Genomic DNA, 22579 nt, shown 5'->3' with positions numbered 1-22579 from the left:
TGTCAGTCTATCATCTTACTGCACCTCATTTTAAATATGGTTCTTTTTTTGCTGCCGTCGTGCGTGCCCTGCACCTCTCCATCGCCACCCAGTTTTTACAGATTTATCAGCCACATCTGCCTCGGCAGTCATTAGCCTCAGAATCATCAGCCACCTCCACCACCATCAGTCAGTACATTTACAGCAGCTTGAGAAAATCGAATTATTGGCTTAGTCCAACTGAAACTGGACTTTTAAATGCATGTAAACAGCTTAGTCCGACTGAAATTGGACTATCTGTAGCTCAACTAACACACCTAGATAATTCCATTGAAAATCGCGCTATTGCTGCATGTATCCACTTAGTCCAACCGGAGTCGAACTAGGCGTTCTACGCATGCACCACCTTCTCTTTTGCGGGCTTTCACCCTGAAGAAGAAGGAGATGACGTAGCAGCAGTGCAGTAACACCCGGAAAAACAAACAAACAAACGTCATGGCGGCCGAGGAGGAGAAGACGCACTTCTGGATGGACGAGGAAACCACAATCATGCTCTGACAGCTAAACATTTTTAAGTTTATGGATGGTAGGAAAACACTTTAAAAAAAAGTTTCAGAACAAGAACCCCAAACTAGTTCAATACGCACTATATTAAAAAGAATACAGTGCCGGAGTCAGACGTACTTGGTCAGAAATTCGATTTTCTCTTCTGCATGCATACTCAGACAAGACGAGAAGTCCGACTTGACTGATAAGCCGAGCTATGAGCTTAGCTCGACTACTGCGTGCATGTAAACGTACTTACTGTCTGGACTCCATGGGGGGATTTATCCTGCTGCTGCTCAGATGTCCCTCGATCACAAAATATCTCCCTCTGGTGTCAAAGCCCCAACGACTCAGCACAAATCGCCTGTGAATCTGTACGCTCATATTCTGTGTAAATACCATCTTTACTTCATTCTTCTGTCTCTCCTGACTGAACTAATAGTTGTGGCTCAATTTCTTGCACTCCTATACCATTCATCATGTAGGAGACAAGCACAAACAAACCCAGGAATAAAGGATAAACAGAAACTGAAAATGTACAGCTTTACTGTCCTTTCAGACACTCTTGAGCATGAGAGGGTGAGAAAAATATTTTTTTCTTTCCAATTCATTGGGTGTCCCCTGTGCTCCTATATTGCTCATCATGTAGGAGACAAGCAAAAACAACCTCAGGTAAGAAGGATAAACTGACTGTTGCTGAAAATGTACAACTTCACTTTCTCCTCAGACACTCTGAGTAAGAGAAGGATTGAAAAAGATTTTCTTTTTCCCACCATGCTCACACAGCGTTAAAACCCTGACAATACCTGACCATTCACTGGAGTTTAAACGTCCCTTTACCCCGACACAGTGGCCAGTTTCTAATGAAGATGACCACTACGGTAAAACTGAAAAGACGTGGACAGCAGAGCATGAGTCCATTTCAAACGTGGAAGAGAGCCAGAGAGGGGGAGGTGAGGTCAAAGGGGACACATGCTTCATGCCAACCCTGGTGCTTTGAAAGAAGGTGGGCTGGGGTTGGTGCAATACACCCGGCTTTCCCCTTGCCCTGTCAGGGTCGCCTGCTGAGAGGTGAGAGGAGAGCTTGAACTCTGATCTCTGAGCTGGCAGAAGTCTCAATATGTATTTGCTCCAATACACACTAAATGATATATCAATGAACTTTGACATGGCAGCAACTGATACCTGCACAGACATAGTGAGCAGCTTAGATGACACTAAAGGAGGTGACCTTCACAATGGACAAAGAAAGAGCTGTACCCACCGGCAAGAAGGAATGTGATGAGGCAGGTTTCTTTGGGCATGTACAGCTTGAGGCGGGAGCCACTGAAGACGTATTCTACCACAGCTTCTGACCGGCCAGCCCTCTGCAGGAAGGGCAAGAACTGCTTGGCTTTCTGTGTCTCCTAATGGACAAAAGGAAATAAGTGAGGTTAGATCATACTTCATGCAAGACCCTTTAAAAGTTATGCAGCTCACTTAAAAAAAAATTTACTGAATGCAATCTAAGGATGTGGTGTCGTAATATGTATAAACGCATATATATGTCTGTTTGACAGTGGGAAAAATATTGCGATACTTTTAGGCTATTTTGTGATAAACAATAATATCTAAACATTTTAAAATCTTCACTTAAGGAATGTAGACGACTAAAATATTGAATTACTAAATAAAGTACTGTTATATAAAAGTACTTAAAGGACTGTTAAAACAAAGTTAAACTACATTATAAATAAAGGTTAATAAAACACTTGTCATAAAGGTAAATAAAGTACTGTTATAAAAAGGTAAATAAAGTGCCATTATAATAAAGGTAAATAAAGTACTGTTATACTAAAGGTAAATAAAGTACTGTTATAAAAAGATAAATAAAGTGCCGTTATAATAAAGGTAAATAAAGTACTGTTATAAAAAGGTAATAAAGTGCCATTTATAATACAGGTAAATAAAGTACTGTTATAAAAAAGGTGAATAAAGTACTGTTATAAAAAGATAAATAAAGTGCCATTATAATAAAGGTAAATAAAGTAATGTTAAAAAAAGTAAAAAAATAAATTAAAAAAAAGTGCCATTATAATAAAGGTGAATAAAGTACTGTTATAAAAAGATAAATAAAGTGCCATTATAATAAAGGTAAATAAAAGTAATGTTAAAAAAAGGTAAAAAAAAAAAAATTAAAAAAAAGTGCCATTATAATAAAGGCAAATAAAGTACTGTTATAAAAAGGTGAATAAAGTGCCAGTATAATAAAGGTGAATAAAGTACTGTTATAAAAAGGTGAATAAAGTACTGTTATAAAAAGGTGAATAAAGAACTGTTATAATAAAGGTAAATAAAGTACTGTTATAAAAAGGTGAACAAAGAAGTGTTATAATAAAGGTAAATAAAGTACTGTTATAAAAAGGTGAATAAAGTACTGTTATAATAAAGGTGAATAAAGTGCCATTATAATAAAGGTAAATAAAGTACTGTTATAAAAAGGTGAATAAAGAACTGTTATAATAAAGGTAAATAGAGTACTGTTATAATAAAGGTAAGTACAGTACTGTTATAATAAAGAAAAATAAAGTACTGTTGATTCTGATGACGTGCTGATATTATTGTGCATCCCTAATAAAGAATGTAACATTTAAGTTCAATAAACTACTGTTAAACTAAGGTTAAATAAAATACAGTTATAATAAAGTTAAATAAAGTATTGTAATAATAAAATTAAATTAAGTATTGTCTGGGGCAGGATGACAATTTATACTCAATCTTCATGATACTGTCATTTCAAACATTCCAGGTGGAACAAGCCGCAATACATTAAGAATAACCTATAAATCACCCACCCATATTTGACGGGCAAAGACTTGAGAACACTTCCTGATATCCAATGCATCAACAGTGTATCAGAGAACAAAACTGAAGACCCTTTATATACTTATTTCAAGTACTGGGTCACAGTGAAACTTAAGAATGGAAAATATATGATACAAAACAGTGAGACAAATCAACATGGATGCGCCATCCACCAAAAAACTCAGTCAAATGAAAAGAACCCAAAATAGACACGCCAGCCTAAATAGGTTTATTGACAACAGAATCTGTGGGCTTTTTCCAGATATCTTCAAATCTCAGTCTGCCCTAATGAAGTCCGCTCTGCTTATCAGTGACACGTCTGGTAACTCATGCAATCAAAACTAATTCTCTACCCTCCAGCCTCCATCTCTGTCTGCAAGGGTGAGTCACAAGCTTATTGTTTTGCCCGCGCCAAAATTACAAGCGGAGCTAAATCATGCATATTCCAGGCAGGGCTGGTGATGCGGCGGCAGATTCATAAACGATTAAAAAAATAATTTAATGTGCGCCTACTCCAGGCATGAGCAAGTAGGCACAACAATCAGTCATGGACCAGAGCAGTGTGTGTGTGTGGCAGTGCCTTTAAGTGAGGGTGGAGTTCAAACAAGGAAAATCAGGGCAAAAAAAATTAAATCTCCAATTGTAAAAATCACCAGACATGTTTCAGACGGGCAGATATATTCTTAGCTGTTTTGAGGGGGACATGACACGAAGGGCGGTATAAGAGGAGATGGACTAGGGGCATCACGCAGCACCAGAGGGACACTAACACAGGACGTTGTGAGTAAAGGGTATGTGCTTTAGCCACAAGATCCACCACCTGAACTCCACCCACTGCGGTCCGAAATAGCCCCTTGAGTGGGAGACAACAGAACCAAACATTCAGCCGTTCACACAAACACATTTCCAGCACCTGCAGTGAGTGGGATGTGCAGTCTAACTTGGTTCAGAAAAAAAAAAGGGAAGAGACACGAGAGAGGAGAGGACCTCATTATGCAACCTTTCGAGGTACGAGGTGAGTCAAGTGCTTTATCCACTCTCCTCCCACCACCTCTGATCATCTCCTACACTATATGTTTATAAAGCTATCTCTACTCTATTTGTGACTGCATCCCACTCAATGTACATAATCCCTTTCAGCAAGCCTCTACCACCAAGCGAGAGGATGCTGACGTATGGGAGTGTGTGTCTCCATGTGTACATGGACGGGGAGCGCCTGCGCACGTGTCAGCTGTGTGTGGGCGTGTAGCGCAGAGGAGATAGGGGAGAAGAAAAAGAGGGAAGGCAGGGGAAAGATGATGGGGGGGGGGGGGGGGCTATGTTGCTATTTTGGTCCTTTAGAATGCTCATTACATTAGCCTAGCCAAACAACTGGTGCGTGCGCGTGCACACACACGCCTACTGGCGCTGACTGGCAACAATCCTGGAGACTGTGCTGCAAATCCTGCGTGGAAATACTAAGAGGGAGGAGGAGCTGCAGCTGCATGTAATGGCACTGACCTCAACTGCTGACAGGGTGGCACTAATAAGGCAGAGTTTAGAGGGGCTTCACGGTGCTGATGTCACACATAAACGCATGACACAGCACAATCGTGTTAAAATGTAAAGCCAGCTGCAGCCTGTGCTGGGTTACTGGGACAGATTTTAATGAGTGAGATGTGTGAAATCTCCAGTTGGAAGTAGGGTGTGGCATATATTGCTTCTCCTTGTTGTTATTAAAGTAAATTAATTATTGAGCACCTCCCCCTTGAAACTACTCCCAAGTCACACAGAATGTGGTCAGTTTAGCCTGTTAAGTTCAGGCGGTTTATAAGTATAAAACGCACTAAAACCCCTGATGAAATAGCACCGCGCTGCTCAGTCAGCACAACAATTCCCTGTCATAATTATTTTTACAGGGTCCAGTAATTTATCTGTCCTGCTGACACAATAAGACACAGGGAGGTTACGATGATGACAATGTGGAACAGCATAACATCTGAGAGCAGTTACGCAGAGTGCTGTCGGACTTATTAGCCACACATCAAAGTCCTGCTGGTGTTAAAGAGCTTTAGTAATTTGGCCGAATGCCCCTGTTCAAATGGAAGTTGAGACAGCGGCTCGCAGAGCTTGTACACGACAGGCAAACCTGGTTCTCAGCTGAAATGAAAAATACAGAAAAAGAGAGCCTGATTAATTTAACCAAATGTCTCTGTAGAGCCGACGAGTACAAGCGCTACACGAGAGCTCAAGTGAGAGAGACAATGAGATGCTAATGTTTCTGAAGTTCAATTTCGAGTAATTCACAGCAGACCATCAAAATCAAAATTTATAAGGAGATGGCTGGTCGACAAGTACAGAGATACATAAATGGCACTCGAACGATTCCGAATAACATTACGTTACAGCTTTTGCATACATTTTTTGTGGTTTGATAGCATTTTGAGCTGTGAGGTCTAAAAAAAACTACCAAGGTGTGAGGGTGATAGCTGGATCCATTGACCACAGTTTGAAGTCATTTCAAATAGACATGACTTCTGACTAGTCTGTAGGTAGGAAGTCAGTGAGGGACCATGCAATTGTTGCTATTACATCTACTACAGAGGATTAACAAGCTGCACATACTGCCTAGTGAAGCTCCTCAGGCCCTGTTTACACCTGGTATCAGAATTCGTCTTGGGTGATCCGATTAAAGCTTTGATCCTCTGCCCGGATTGCATAATTGTTTGGCATTAAAATGACACAATTTCTCAACATTCCCCCAAGCTTGAATCAGGTCGGGTTTGTGCCAATTTCCCTAATTTTGTATGAATTAAGAAACGGTTATGTTTCACCTTCACTGCATTTGGCACCCATGGTCCTGGCATCTGCTTACAGAGTGCTCAGAGCCTCTGCAGCTGGTGCTCTGAATAACCAAGAAATGGTACACCCCAACAGTGCTCTGAATTTACAAACAAGCAGGCTCTGGTGTTCAGAGCGACTATTTAAAAATGCACCATGTGTCACAAATAGGGATGCTTGATAATATCAACACTACATTGGGATAAGACAGTATTGGCATATGGGATATCTGCAAAAAATCCAATATCCTGCATCCCCAGTGCAGTGAAAAGACCTTAGTTGACTTCAGCTTATGGATGAATGGATGGATGTATGGATGGATGGGAATCATATCATAGAATGATAGAACAATAGAACGATAGATAGAATGATAGAAGAATAGAATAGATGGACAGAACGATAGAAAGAATGATAGACAGACCGATAGACCGATAGAACGATAGATAGAACCATAGAACGATAGAAAGAATGGGAGATAGAACGATAGAACAATAGAAAAATAGAACAATAGATGTAACGATAGAAAGAATGATGTTGACCGATAGAATGATAGATAGAATAGAACAACAGAATAGATAGAACGAAGGACAGAACAATAGAAAGAATGATAGATAGACCGATAGACCAATAGAACGATAGATAGAACGATGGAATAGAATAGACAGAACCATAGAACGATAGACAAAACAACAGAAAGAATGATAGAAAGATAGAACAATAGAAAAATAGAACAATAGATGGAACGATAGAAAGAATTATATTGACTGATAGAATGATAGCTAGAATGATAGAACAATAGAATAGATAGAACGATGGGCAGAACGATAGAAAGAATGATAGATAGACCGATAGACCGATAGAACGATAGATAGAACGATAACCATAGAACAATAGAATAGATAGAACCATAGAACGATAGACAGAACGATAGAAAGAATGACAGAATGATAGAACAATAGAAAAATAGAACAATAGATGGAATGATAGAAAGAATGATATTGACCGATAGAATGATAGATAGAACGACAGAACAATAGAATAGATAGAACGATGGACAGAACGAAAGAAAGAATGATAGATAGACCGATAGAACGATAGATAGAATGATAGAACAATAGAATAGATAGAACCATAGAACGATAGAACAATAGAATAGATAGAACCATAGAACGATAGAAAGAATGATAGATAGAACGATAGAACAATAGGATAGAACCATAGAACGATAGAACGATAGAAAGAATGATAGATAGAATGATAGAACGATAGAAAGAATGATATTGACCGATAGAATGATAGATCAGCCGACAGAACGATAGATAGAACGATAGAACAATAGATAGAACGACAGAACAGTAGAACGATATCTAGATTAAGAGATAGATATAAGTGGAATTTTATTTCAGCTCCACCCACTGGCTCAGTCCACCCGTACCATTTGAAGGCTGGGCAATGGTCAAATCTGCATATAAAATATGTCTACGCAGCCATGTCGTTGTCATCTTCCTCTTCCTCTTCTTCTCATTTCCGGCAGACTAGGCAAAGGAGGAGCACTGCTGCCTCCCACCAGTTAAAAAAACAAAACAACTATGCGTTTGGTCTTTGCAAACAGAAATGATCTATGCCTTTATTTGCCTTTAGAGCAGGGAAGTGAGATCAGGTCAGAAGTGGTTACTCAAAACCATGTGGAGACTCATTCTAATGCCAGGTTTGAACGGACGAACTTAGAGCTGTCCACTTCTGATCAGATCAGATGCATGTAAACGCCAGGTGTAAACATGGCCTCACTGTCAGGTGGAAAAAGCAGCTGAAATGACTTAATCAGAAGAAAACACAATGCTGTCCATACGTTCCCCGAGCCAACAGAGGGAGCAGGCAGAGACAAAGGTCAAAATAAACTGGAAATTGGCCTTTCCATGTTGGCAAAACAAAAAACAAATGCTGAAAAGTATGTGTATGTTTGATTTCACCTTGGTACCAAAAGGTGATTTAGGCACCACCTGACTGACTGACCTCAATTTCCCTCTTGGTTGGTATGAGAATAACAAGATGTTAAAAAAAAAAAAAAAGCCAACAGAGCTGTACTGACCAAGCGACAATGACCACTATATAGCTGCATTCAAAGTCTGTGTGAGTGCCATCAGTACACTTTCCACTGCTCTGCTCCCAGCCACTCAGTTTGACAACTCTGGACAGCTACAACACTGCAGCCTATAGCAACCTAATGAAGACTGCACTTGGGTATAGAAGAGCAGTGTGACAGCCTGTAGCCATGTAGGGCTACATCTCTTGTGAAACCTTAAGTGGAAAAAGCAAAATGTTGCTTTGGAAATAAACAGTTTTCAGGAGTGTCTCTATGATTAATAAAAGAACGGACGGACACATATAGATTTAAGAAGAGAGCAAACATGGGGTGAACAGAAGAAACGCTGGGATCAATGTAGAAACCAGCTTCCACGGTCGTGCGAATGAAAGCACATGTTCAAAATCTATGTGCGCCCATCGCCCATTACTCGTTACTGAGAGATTTTATGGGTTCCCTGCACTAATGTTCATTTGGTGAGCACTCCCAATCAGGCTTCATTAGCCAAATGATGCCTCTATCAAGCCCCTGGGCACACGTAAACAAGCTAGGACCAAGCACCACTGATGGTTTTATTAATGGGGCTGATTATTTTTAGAGGCCGCTCAGTTTCTTTAAGATGAGGAAACCGGCTGTGAGGATCAGGGACGGAGGGGTGAGTCGAGGATTATAGAGCGTCTTCTGAGAGTTACTGTGTGAGGTGGAACGACGAGGTTGAACAAGTCGGTACCTGCTGGGCATCGATAATCTTTGGGTGCCATGGGGGTTGTGTGTAAACTAGTGCAGTGCCCATTCAACACAGGCCTGTTCGGACGGGGCCGAGGGCCTCCTTCCTTGGGTCCTGAGCAATAAACCTGGGCCCAAAACAGCTTTAGATTTATTCTGATGTTTAGATATGAATAGTATGTTGCTACTCTAACTCATTGCACCCAAAAAATAACGTACAAAAAACACTTTAAATATATGCACCTCAACGGTGTAACACTTAGAGAGGCAACAGACAGCATTTTTTCCTAAATATATCATTATGAAAATAATGTGGGTTGCACAGGGTAGTGGCCACAGTAAAATCAGACTATCAGCATTTACATAGGTTACTTAGTGGCTTTGCAATCTTTGTAATAAGCTTCTGCCACCAGTGTCGAAATTTCGCGGAAAAAATCTGCTTTATGGCAGGAAATGCGTCATGTATTGCGAAACTGGTCAGTCAGCCAATCAGGGACTGGAGCTTGTCCTTACGAGAAGTTTGGTTTTTTTTTTTGGTTTTTTTAGTTGGGCATGAGATAGTTGAGTCACAAGCACAATGGCAGACGGACAAAGTTTGGAAACAAGTGAAAAACCGATGTCCAGCTAGCTTTCTTTCTAATGGATCAGTAAGTAAGACGGCTAAATGCTAGCTAGACGAGAGATGACTGTACTGTACTGGCTGCTAGTTAACTCCTAGCAGGCCAGCATCGCAAATCGCCGCAACCAGGGACCGGGTAGCGAGTGTTGCTCGGCTGACATCCTTGTTGCCATTCTACGGCAGCCCTCAGACAGTGATAAGAAGATGATGATGATGATCCAGATTCAGATTTTACTCACTGATTATAATAATTAAATTTCATGATACTGATAAGGACTCTCTTTCACTCTTCACCTCAACTAAAAAATTTAATGCATGAGTTTTACTGTGTGGTATTAATCAGTCAGTTATGGGTTTCACAAGCTGTTTTGGGGGATTTTAGTGACCTGAAATGCTCTTTTTCATGGCAGGTTTTCTAAAGAAAAAATCTGCGATGCATGTTGCGATGTTTATAGGGTTTTTTTTTTGCAGTAAAATCACAGGGACAAATGAAAATTGCAAAAAATAGTTGCAGTGCCATCATGGGTTCAGAGCTCTTTATTATGGGCATTCAGTGTTTCCCAAAGAATTAGAATCTATGAGTGAAGGTAAGGGGTGGGATGGGAGGAGGCAGCAACAACTGATCGCCAAAAATCAGCTGCTGGCATTCGACGCAGTGCCTCGAGCCGCTCTCCTCCTCCTTTCTCTGTGCAGTTAGCACAAGCTAACACAGCACAGCGTGATCTCATCTCTACTCGTCATATGTTGCCTCTTGGGCAAAAGCCCCGCAGCAGTGGTTAGCATCCATCACCGAACCACTATTCTCACACCAACACTAAAACAGCTAAACTCTATCTTCAAATTTGTTAAGTGTTGGGTAACATTAGCCGTATGATGCTAACAGTTAACCCTGTCACTGTGTGTATGTGACTTTGTGAGGGACTCATTAATAATTTAGCTCTCTCAGTTAATATTCTTACTACAGAAAAAAAAGTACTTGCTCTACCTTTCTACCTACTTTCTAGCCTACAAACATTCCTGGTAAGAGAAAGGATGCAAAGTGAAGCAAGACCCCCAAATCACTTCAGGTGAAATACACCAAGCGGATGTATCCATTTCCAAACAGGCCCCCCGTTGCTTGCTTTGACCACCATAACAAAGGAGAACATTGATTTAATTAGGTGAGATATTAACGAGTGGGAACGTTATGAGTGTAATAAGTTAATAATGTTTTAATAAAACTTACAAGCAGGTGAAGATGCTTGACTCAGTCACCACCAGGGCGGTTATAAAGTAGAGCACGGATTTAATCAGTGAGGGTAGTTTGCAGGTGGTTATTTGATTAGTTTTATGAGTTAGTTAGGCTAGGAAAACTATACCCAAGTTGCCACTACTCCGACAAACCAGTGAAATACACTCAGCGAGACTTGATAGCTTTTCGAAAGAGGCCGAAAGCCCCAACCATGCTGCTGCACAGAGCCTGTACACTTTTGTGTTGAAAGTTTATCAATACTGAACGTGTCTAATGTCCAAACTGCACCAAATTCAAGACTGCATCACCTTTGGTCCCAAGCAATGCACATGACAAGTGTGAAAAAGATTGGATGACATGTTCTGGAGATATGTGCAGGTCACATACAAAGACAGACAGATGCCTTGCTTTATACAGTAGTTAGATGAGCCCGCGGTTGAAAACACTGAATTACATCTGTGCATTCAGAGAGATGCTTGTCCCATTATATGTCATTGAAAAGCTTTCATCCTCTTGTGTAGAATAACCTGGGCATGCATACACAAAAAAAAAGGCACATACCCCAGAGATATCAGCCACTCTGTGGATGGGAACCTCCTTCTTGCTGTGCAGCCCTTTCCCGTTCTTGATGGCCCTACGGTCAGTCAAACCACAAACACACACAAGTCACAAACATGGCTCGAGCGCCGTCGTAATACATTGAGCGAGCATGAGGCTGGAGGCTTTGCAGACCTGGAGAAATGGGAGCTCTTTGAGTAATCACTGTAGATACAAAGAGGGAGCCATTGTGGCATTGTGAAGTAGAATGTTAATTCATACCCGTTTATTTTCACTGAAATACCATCATGTCTAACGCTGGAGGGAGGATTTTTTTTTCTCCTACATGCAGATAATCTATATGCTTGAGATGAAAAGTGGAAATGGTGGCAGAGACATTATAATGGAAGAGGAATTATTGTTAGAATGGAGGGATGGGGAGAAATGGAGAGACAGGGGTTGCTTCTTTAGAGCCGGCGAGGGCTTTAGTGATGATGACCGGCGCTAGTGATCGCCGCTTTAAAAAGCCCCGAGGGCCAAATGAGATGAAGATGACCGGTGTGGTTGCGGCTGCGGGGTGGAATAATGCCACCTATGGGTCACTGGGAGGCCGGCCGTTTTGCCTGGAAGATGGAGTGAGTGCATTTATGCAAGCATGTATATATGTGCGTTTAATAGCCTGGAGGAGGTTTCTTGAGAGGCTGTAGGCCGTTGGCCTCGTGCGGTGGGAACTAAAAATAAAACCCAGGCTATAGACAGAAACCTCTCATCAACTCTAATAAGACCCCGCCAGGGACGGCGAAAGAGAAGGAGAGAAGGGGGGGAGAGAGGGAGAGAAATGGGAGAAGGGAAGAGCAAGGCCAGAGAAGGACAAAATTGAAAAGGTGGAGAAATAAGGACAAAATGTGCAAAAGACGACGGAAAGCGGGAGGAGGGAGAGAGCAGGGAAAAGAGGGCGGGCGGGCGGGCAGTGACACTGCATGAAGGAAAGGGGAGTGAAAGAGTTAGTCCTATAAAAAGAGGCTGTGGCTGCATCTGCTCTACCTACAGCCAGCAGATCTTAATCTATAGCACAGTAATAAAGCTCGTACTAAATCTCTCCACTGCACCTCCATATAATTATATTCATAGGGCCTGTATAAAGAGAGCGTCTGATTTAGCGTCCAGCGCTTGGAAAGCCGTGTGTGTGTACAGGCATGTATGTTAAGAAAATGTATATATGTGAGAGCGTAGCATGTTTTCTAAAGGAAACGTACTGGCAGCTGTGTTGGGCCGTGACTTCTGATGATGGCACTGCTGGAATAAATTCTGACAAATAATAACCGCTTCACTTGTCCCATGTCGGACGTAACAGCAAATGTAAAAGCAATTTGAAAATAAAAGCCTCAAGGTCACATTCAATTTTCTCTCTCTTCCCAAGAGCAAAATTTGCCAAGGTCATGCACAACTCACGCGAGTGTGTGTCTGTGTGAAAAAGGGGTTTGTGTAAAAGATTAGTGTGGCGTGTGTTTTTATTTGAAGGGAGGAAAAAAAGTGCCTTTATGAAAATGAGCACACATTTGAGAGACCCATTGTGTCAAGTGTGCAGTTAGTGTGTCGGCTCAGGTGAGGGATGGACGGAGCGAATGTGGAAATATGTGGAAGAGTGTGCGCGTTCCTCACCGAGCCTCTGCGGCAAGCAGCTCGTCGTAGTGGGAGGAGCGCTGGTCGTCATCCTGTCTGTATCTGATGACTGTGGCCAGGCCTTTACTGACCAGAGCCTCGGCTATGTTACTGGAGGAAAGAGGAGACGGAGAGATTACTTTAATAAAAACCAACAAGCAAAACCTCTCGGCTTCACACAGAATTCTAAGTGAGCTACATCCACACACACACACAAAAAAAAAAAAAAAGACATGACAAATCCCAAAGGTGGCTCTGCAAAGGAACAAAGGTCACTTAAATGTTGACATTGCACACTTGACTAACTGCTTCCTCGCCGCGTTACGGGTGTACTGAGGAGAGCATGAAGGGCAGAAAGGGGGGAGTATTGTTGTACTTAATGCAGCACTTAGTGGCTAGCCCATGGACATCAGTGTTCTGGGTGAAGTGTGGGAGACAAAAAATAAAGGGACAGGAAGTAAACCCTTCAGAACTGGGCTCGTGTCAGCGAGTGCATTTGTCTCTCTGCATGTTGCAGCCATGGTAACTGACAGCATCGCAGCTCCTGTTGTCACCAGTAACATTTTTTCCTTGACCCTTTTCCACACTTACATCAACACATGCTAATTTGATTTTAAAAGACTGAGAGAAGAACAAGATTTTTTTTTTTATCATCTAAATTTAGACACATTTGGTTTGGGATATCATCCAAGGAGGACTTCCTGTCTGCCCCAAGCTTCTTAACCTTATCACCTCCACACAGCTTTGAGTATAGCATGGCTAATAACTTTAACAGGCTCCAACAAAGTCTCAAGCAGAGCCTGTTTTTCTACAGAATATGTGCTACTGAGTACTGACTGTTACTAGAGCACGGAAATAGTGAATAATTCAATGCGCCATACGACAAGGTCGCGCAAGGTTGAAAACATTTGCCCCATTGACCGCTCTGCCCCCCTGACCTCAGCATGCACTGGGTGGGGTGTGGGGATATGCCAACTGTTATCTGTGGAGCAGAGCTGCTGGTGCAGTTGGCTAATGCTGGGTTGTAATTGGCTGGTCACGAGGTCGGGTCCTGACCTCTGTGTATGCACGCAGATACAAGACTGTTGTTGGTTTGGTGATGAAGAGGGATTGATGTTGTCTATGGTCTGTCAAAAGTTTGAGAGACTGTTTCCTGCACTCTGTTGACTTCTAAAGGACGAAAATATCGACGTAGTATGTACACTGCTTCAGTATTTTTACGCTAAATGTATTTAATTTGGTTTCGTTTTTGGTTCATGACCTTGGTACTCCAGCAGAGTACCAGGATGGACCGGCTGTCCTCCTTGTGCCACATTGTTGGGTCCTGGATGCCTAAGCAAGGCAGAACGGGAGGCTCACCGTCTCTGGAAGACAGCTGGGTACCCCGCCATGGATAAGGAGGGCAAGCTGGGTCCCCTCCAAGCCCCGAGGCATCCCTCAAACCCCCACTAGAGCATCCTAGTGGACATACGTACTTGTAACACGGTTAGCAAGTATACAAGGTGTCCACCTGCAGCCGCACCTGACTCCCTGAGCCCAACAGGCGCCCATATCCGGCCCCGTAGGAGGTAGAGAGCGCTAACAGTACGCTTTTAGAGTCGGGGGGCTTATACACACTGTGCAGTGCCAGAAACGGGTTGTGAAAACCTAAAGTTTAAAAAAACAAAAAACTGGGAAAAAAACTTCTGAAGGTTCACTTCAAGTCACGTGGCATAAAAAGCTCCTCTATCAAGCTGTGATTAAATTTGAACCTCTGAGTAGTTTAATAACGTTTGTATCTGTGGTACTGTATAAAATACATGTTTCAAACCGATAAACCCGACTTCCTCAAAGCAGCGTTTGTGGATGGAAAATAATTGCTTGCACCAAGGCGACCCTTCTCATGGAAATTAAAATACAAAGAGGCACTTTCAGGTTACTTTGAGATTCATGAGATTACAAGTTCTGAGCATTTACAAATGATGATTCTGCTTCGTCTTACATCAGATGAACCTAACTTTTAGAGTTTTACACAGGGAGACAGCTGGTGTAATAAAATGAAATGTGCTAGTAAAGTACCTAACACTGACAAATTACATACTATATGATCTGCCAGTGAGGGCTGTTTATTTGTAACTAACTGCTACGGGCAGCTTAAGGTTGGTGTGTGCTGCAAGTACAGAAATAAAAGGTATGTTTTAGTCATGCAATAGGAGAATACACCCAAATACAACAGAACAGACTAGGGCTGGGCGATATGGCCAAAATCTTCTATCGCAGTATTTTATATCCTAGAACATCATTATAAATCACAATACAGTAATTGTTCTGTAAATTCAATAAAGATATGGTAAAAAATAATCACACTGTCTTCATCTTTTTTTGGTACTTCCATACAAAAAAAAAAAAAAAACACTGCCTTCAATGAGACGACACTTGAGTTAAGAGCAAAACAAAATTTTTTTCGATACAGCAAAGTATCGCAATATTTTTGTGTGGCAATATCGTATCATCACCAAGTGCCAAGTATCGATTTTTTTATTATATAAATTGTTAATCTTACAAATACACATTAAACTCTAGGTAGCCTACTAGAATAATATAATCACCTGCTTTTTCAGTCTACTAGATACATTTTGCTGCTGCAAATAAAAAACGGCTGAAATGAGACGAACAGACTGAAAGCTTTGTCTTATTAGCTAAAACACAAGTTGACACAGTTTTCTTATGGGGACATATTTAACAGTAGAAAAAAAGGTAATAAATCCCAATATATTTCATTGCAATACTCAGCATATTGCAGCATATTTTTTGGAAGAAAAAAAAAAATCGCAATAATATAGTAATGTTACTTAAGTATCGTGATAATATCGTAACATGGATCCTCTGGTGATTTCCATCCCTAGAGATCACGTGAGAATCCAGCCCTGATCTGATTAAGATATTTTTCCTTGTGACATCAAAAAGCCAACATACTGAAGAGCTGCTGTGTGACTGGTTGTACGACTTACAAGACTTAAAAATCCACGTCTCCAGATTTATATCGTACCAATCAAGGAATTGCAAAGGAAAAAGTGACTGGAGGTCATCGAAAAGGAAGTGTTAACCAAAACAGACCCTGGTCCCCCAAGTCAAATAGTCAAAGGTGACGTCCTCAAACATCCGCTACCCAAAGATATAAAGTCTACTGTCATAAAGGAGTTAAGAAACCAGAAAATATTCACACTTCAGCAGCTGGAGTCAGAGAATTTGATCTTTTCTTTCTGAAAACAGTAAACTAAAAGACAAACTATTCCTACTATTCGCTGCAGCTTAAAGTGTTACACGTTACAAGTGTTTGAATATTCAAGAGATGGCCATTCCCTTGGGTTGATGTCCATCTGGTCAGCAGGGGTCTTGTAGGGGCCAGATATAAAGCTGATCAAGGTGAGATTTCTCTTATATATTGACTTAGGGCCCCATTTATACTCCCTTTTTGTACGAAAAATAGATACTTCCACTTCAAACGTTGTAAGCGTCACTGCCCTCATACTTTTATGCGTCCTTTTCGATTACATAGATACAGCCTATGGATGGCATTTGAGGGCAGAGTCAGACGTTTCACACACAACAAACGAGACGATGGTGGAGGAGGTTGTAATAATGTACCTTTTGACAGAGGCAGGGTTGTAGACGGCAGTGGATTGTGTGGCCAATAAATACATCGCAACATGGAGAATTCTTTTCATGTTATTACCCATTTGTTCTTCAGTGTCTCCTACAGTGGTATCTCACTTGAACTGCGCTTCTCTGCCCTCACGACATCCATTAGCTGTCTGTGTTGTTGAGCATAGATGGGCTCTTAGAATCAAAGCAGTTAAATGCCATGTTGACCTCAAAATACTTCAATTGAAATGTGACTCAAGGTTGTGCAATTAACCAGACAGGAAAAAACACTGAAGCTCGCGCCAGATTCTGCAGCGTACCTCCCCTTTTCCCCCCAAACAAGGACAGTGACCTAGTGAAGTCAAATCTCTACCAGTGGACACATTCCTACTGTCACATGGTGCATACCATCGTATTGCCCTGCAGACTGAAACCAAAGCAGACCATTCAGTGTGGTGCAATGTGTTACTCACATGCCGCCAATTGTGACTGTAGCACAGGTGCGTTCTGAGAATGCAGGTGTGCTTTCTCCTGGACCGGTAGCTGCTCTGATGTAGTCGACTGTCACGTTGACCTGAAGGGGCAAAGCAAGAGAAGAGGTCAAAAACACGGAGACAAACTGAAAGCAACACCAGTTATGGTAATAATTAGTGTGGGGAGCGTTCTGACTTGTGTGTGTCTGTGTGTGTTTGTGTGTGTGAGTGGGTCTGTGTGTTTGTCCCACTTCTCAAGGTCACCCCCAGTCAGCGTGAATCACATCAGGCAGCACTGTAGATCTCCCCGGGGGAGCCGTATTAACACACTGTGGGTGTTTGGGACAATACACACACACACACAAGCACACACACACACACACACACACACACAGAGGGAACAGTGATGGAACCCAAATGACCCTACACTGTGTTCTCAAAACACAGAGCTCCCTGGGGATGGACTCCAATCCACCCACCCTGAAGATACAATTTTGTCACTCAGCTGTGTGCGCGCGCGTCCGCAGGCATGTGACGGGGAAAGCCTGCTTTGTGGCCCAGATGAAGCTGTACCTCTACACACAATCGGCAGTTTAAGAGCTACGTGTCAACCGTGTCAGACAAGTGTGATGGGAGAAGGGGGGGAAAAAAAGTAGGAATCTGGCTACATCGCAGTATCACAGCGTACACACAAGTCAAACAGAGACAAAGCAGACAGGCCTATTACAGGGACATGAAAGAGACGCCAACCAGGACACGGAACAATGTGGGCTTGTCATTAAATGGACAGGATGAGAACATGGTGACGTGAGTGAGGGAAGAGAAGAGGCTTCTGTTGAGGCAGAGTGGATGTGTTGTAATGTATTGTTCAGCTGTGTGCTTTTCAAGAGCAGACGGAAAATAAAAAAGGATACCAGGAGATGGATTATGGTTATTGGAGACCATGGTAGACTGCACCCATAGAAACAGAATCAATAGACAGGACACTGAACTGTTTGCCATGGCCATTTGGCTAATTCATTAGAAGACAGCAACAGAGACATCAGAGTCAGGATGTAGCATTCAAGCTCCTTTAATTATTGCCGACTCAACTTTGCGAATACGGGGTAAAACTGAAATAACATTAAATATATTGTAATTACTGAAAGGTCTATACAAAGGGAGGGCATCTGCACAGGCATGGTTAGCTTAGCATAGTTAGCATTAGCATAATTAGCATGAAAATTGCTAGCATTAGCTTGGTTAACATAAACAGTGTTAACATTAGCATCCTTAGCATTAGAAGTGTTAGCATTAGCATCTTTAGCATTATCGCTGTTAGCATGGTGAAATCATAGTTGAAACAATTTAGAGAATAAACCAAAAAGGAAACTAAAAGACACCACAGGAGGATTATTGTCACAATATATATTAAGTGGTTCACAGCATGAGGGCTAAATGCTTAACAGTGACAAATCAACATTGCTGACTTTAACACATGGTTACAAACAAATTTGAAATCCACTTCCTCTAACAATGACCTCTTACAATCAATGCTTTCTGAGGCAAAACAAAAGATCGCAGCAGACAACCCTCTGATGGCTGGAATGGTATGATACTGGGTCCGTCCCAAGTCTCTTAAATTACTGCTAGTTATCTTACCTAGCCGACTTTGCTAGCTGTTTAGCACCTCCCACCTAGGAAAAAATGCAAGGAGCTAGCGCTAGGAGTGATGAGTGAGCATTGTCGGTTTAAGAGACATGAGACGTCCTTTCCACTGAAGCGTCACGTGAAGCGACGTCCATTCCTGATGACAGCGGCACCGCTGGATCTGCTCCGTAAAGCAGCCAGCGTCTGGCGTTACTATGGGTACATCCCAAGTCTCATTATATTCGCTGACCAAAACAGTAGCCCCCACCCCCCGCCGTCATGACTCTGGTCACACACTTTTGCATGTATTACCATTGTTAGTGAGTCATTTGTCGAAGTTTGTGCAATTACAGAACGGTCTGTAGCCCTGCTATTCCACTGCAATTACAGAACGGTCTGTAGCCCTGCTATTCCACTGTCACTGTGATGAAATATCATTACTCTTGGAAGTAGGTACGTGAATTACAGTGATTCATTGCAAAGAATGCATGTAACGGGCACTTACTCTTGTACTGTTTCTCCGCCATCTCGTTCAAATGTGCCAGATGTAGAGGGCGGGTATTTATACGTCATGGCATTCAGCTGAAAAACAGTACTCTTTCACGTGGGCGGGGATGGAATATTTAAAAACAGTGGGTTTGCGCATTTAGTCCTTGTCAGGCAAGCGCAGGGGTTTAGTGTTGTTGGGACTTATTGCAAAGAAACATTGATAGCTGCAAACATGCAGGCATTCTGGCTTTCTGTCAACACTTCTGATATATAAAATCAGTTAATTACGTCGAACCTCCATACAAGTATCAAAACCAAACATCACAGCAGATACAATATGGCCAACTTCAGCAGGGGTCAGTACACTCAGCAGAGTGATGGAATATATCACATAGTTTAATGCCAGAAGACACAGATAGGCCAAACAACATAACAGCCTATATACACACAAATATTATGAGCATTGATTCTTCAAGCTTCTCATTTTGACATATCTGTACGCTGCGTACAAAACAGAAAAATGAAAAAATAAGGTGGGGCGAAAAAAGTTTGTTTTTCTCTAATCTCCTTATTAAAGTGTGAAGTTCATGACATTGCGCCGCCACACTTCCATGGTGATAGCAAGAATAGCATGCATGGCGGTACCTTTGTCAAATTGAATTAGTGATGAATCACTGTCATGCATGAATCATACATTAACACTAGTCTAATTTTTACGCATAATCCATGATGATGAAGATACAAAAAAATAGAAATCCATGGCAAAAACAGCATATTGTCAGTATTTCAGAGACCCCCCCAGGATTTCACAAATCATGTTTTCAGGGAAGCTCATGTCCTATTTAAAGGAGCCAAGATCCTCTCGGCTCCCTGTGGTTCACACCCTGAGCTAATACTGGTCCTTGTTTGGTGAAAGAGACACATTTAAGATTGGTGTGTGGTTTATTTTTCTGTTTAATAGGGAAAATAGGTGAGAATATTTTCTTTCCTTTAGTGAGCTTGTTTTGTTCACATATTCGATACGTACAAAGGTAGTGAAGTTTCACACATCTGACAGCTGAAACTACAGGAGGTGGGCTACAGGAGGTAACGCAAAAAAAAAACTATTAAGAGTTACTTTTCTCAGTGGGTAACGCTGTAATGCAAATCCAGCAATCCTTAAATGACCTCTTGCTAAGCCCCGCCCCTTTGTGATGGTCCAACAAGCTGTCAGAGTAAGCACGGAGCCCGCACTGTAACTAACTGCACTCCCTGAAGAAATATTATCATATGTTTGGAAAAATGAAAGAGTGATTCCAGAGAGAAGCAGACAGAGGGGTCTACAGTCTGTGTTTGAAGGATATATCCAGGATGTCAAACTGACTCAGCAGCAACAACAGGTTAAAAAGACAAAGATAGTTAGAAGCTAAAGCCGAACTATAGACTACAGATCACAGTGTAAAAGTGAACCACCACATCACTGCTGATCGCCACAGAACACAATGAATATAAAGGGAAACTTTGCTGATACTGAACCAGCTGTGTGGCATCGCAGTGTGTGCAGATGAAAGGTGTTTGGCTTCAAATCAACGTTCTTCTGCACACAGCTGGTTGAATATGAGCAAAGTTTCCCTGCTTCCCTTCACTGGTCTTTGTTTCACTGTTATAATCATTAAAAAATAAAAGCAGCATGTGTATACATTCAGTAGGCTATATCTTCAGTAGCTAGCTAGCTAACCCTACACTTTTCAGAGCTTGATTTTGGTTTTGGAACAGGGAAGAAACATATATCTTTTTCCAACCTCTCCAGGTAACGAGTATCATTAATACACGACGTGCCCCAGGCACAACATTTAGCTCCAAATCCACAAAACCAGCCTGAAAATGAAGGAAATCTGAAACGACTGCACTAGCGTCAATGGAGCACAGCTGTGTTGGCGTCGGACCCTGGTCTGAGCCGGCTCAATGTAACGTTATGATTGGCAAATTTTATTTAACCTTTATGAGACAACTTTATCCCGGCTTTATCACCAGTTCAAAAATAAACACCCCCTTGCACCGTAATGTACATTAATAGCACTCATATCCTGACTTACTGTCATATTATCAGCGACAGAATTGGTTTGCGGTCCTCTCAGCCGTAGAATATAATGCAATATCCTCGCTTTTAAAACACCCCCAATTTCATTTATTTTGTAACCATGCAAAGAACCCGTTCTTATTGTCTTGAAGGAAATGATTTTATCCTCACTCCCACATCCAAAGCACTTCATTTCCTCGTGGCTCAAACATAACAGAGTTTCACTTCTATTCAGCTTCACTGAAAAGTGAAGCCATTCAAGTGAAAGGGGGAGAAAACATTTGCGTTGTTGTTGGTTACATTTGTGTTTAATGGCTAGGCACTGCCGGCCGGGTAATTGAAGACTAAGGGGACAAAGAAAGCAATGAAAAACAGAAAGAATTCGAGTTGGCGAGAGGATAAAATGAGATGAAATTAAACAGGAAAATGAGAACACAAAAAAGAGATTTGAGAAGTAGATTGAAACACACAAGCAGAATATAATGCCTGATGCCATAAGCTGTGAATCCAGTGGTTCCCCATTAAGCGAGGTGATGACAGATTATAAACTTTGACCAAGCGATGTTAGATTAGAGGAGTTCCAGGCCCATTCTCCACGGGCCATCTAACCGATCTCTCGATAAGGCAGAGCTATCTATAAGAACCCCCCCAGAGGAGAGTGAGACGGAGGGGGAGAGGCAGTGGGTGGATTAGAAAGTGGGGGAGTGATAAGGACAAGGACAGCAGGACAAGTGTGAGACGAAATGTTTTTTGTTCTGCTGAGGCGACAAGCGGCATGGGGAGACTCGGTTTACTCTGCCAAAGGAGCCATGTTTGTACGTATAATGGGATTTGGTGTGTTTGAAGAATAAAAAAAAAAGTGTCTGTTGGTGTTTTTTGCACATACCAAAAAGTATGCAAGCAGAAGTTACAACTAATATTAAGCAGATCTTTTTTCCTAAAGCAACACAACACAACTCCCCTGTTCGCTGAAATGAGTTTCATTTGATGGGATCTTAATTGACAAGACCTTCATGGACAAATTACGGTGACTCGTAATAAGGTGCAGACACTTCTGCCGTGCCGTATCGTGCGCAACCGTAATCATAGCCCCGCTTGGGCTCAGCATGAGTGGCTTTCCAGACAGGAATACAAGGCTGCTTATATTAGTGAAGTGTAGGAGGTTTTAGGTTCCCAGTGTATATGATCACAGTTCAAGTGGTCCTATCAAAGAGTGAAGCAGTTAAAACGGGACATTAGACATGCAGGCATACACACA

General features: G+C 41.8%; 1 protein-coding gene across 1 annotated transcript in view; it reads right to left on the bottom strand.

Annotated features, from left to right (window-relative positions):
* snd1 (staphylococcal nuclease and tudor domain containing 1) overlaps positions 1-22579 on the bottom strand; it is a 269267-nt gene that overhangs the window by 187602 nt on the left and 59086 nt on the right. Inside the window, exons 12-15 of the mRNA XM_050036651.1 lie at positions 17145-17245; positions 13048-13158; positions 11410-11482; positions 1790-1931 (exon numbers count right to left, since the gene is read on the bottom strand). Coding sequence (XP_049892608.1) covers positions 1790-1931; positions 11410-11482; positions 13048-13158; positions 17145-17245 — 427 coding nt within the window. The remainder of the gene's footprint in view (positions 1-1789; positions 1932-11409; positions 11483-13047; positions 13159-17144; positions 17246-22579) is intronic.

Source organism: Epinephelus moara, chromosome 23, assembly GCF_006386435.1.
Source record: "Epinephelus moara isolate mb chromosome 23, YSFRI_EMoa_1.0, whole genome shotgun sequence".
Taxonomy (NCBI): domain Eukaryota; kingdom Metazoa; phylum Chordata; class Actinopteri; order Perciformes; family Serranidae; genus Epinephelus; species Epinephelus moara.
Note: the sequence above shows the minus strand (reverse complement) of the source record. Positions and strands in the feature narration are given on the sequence as shown.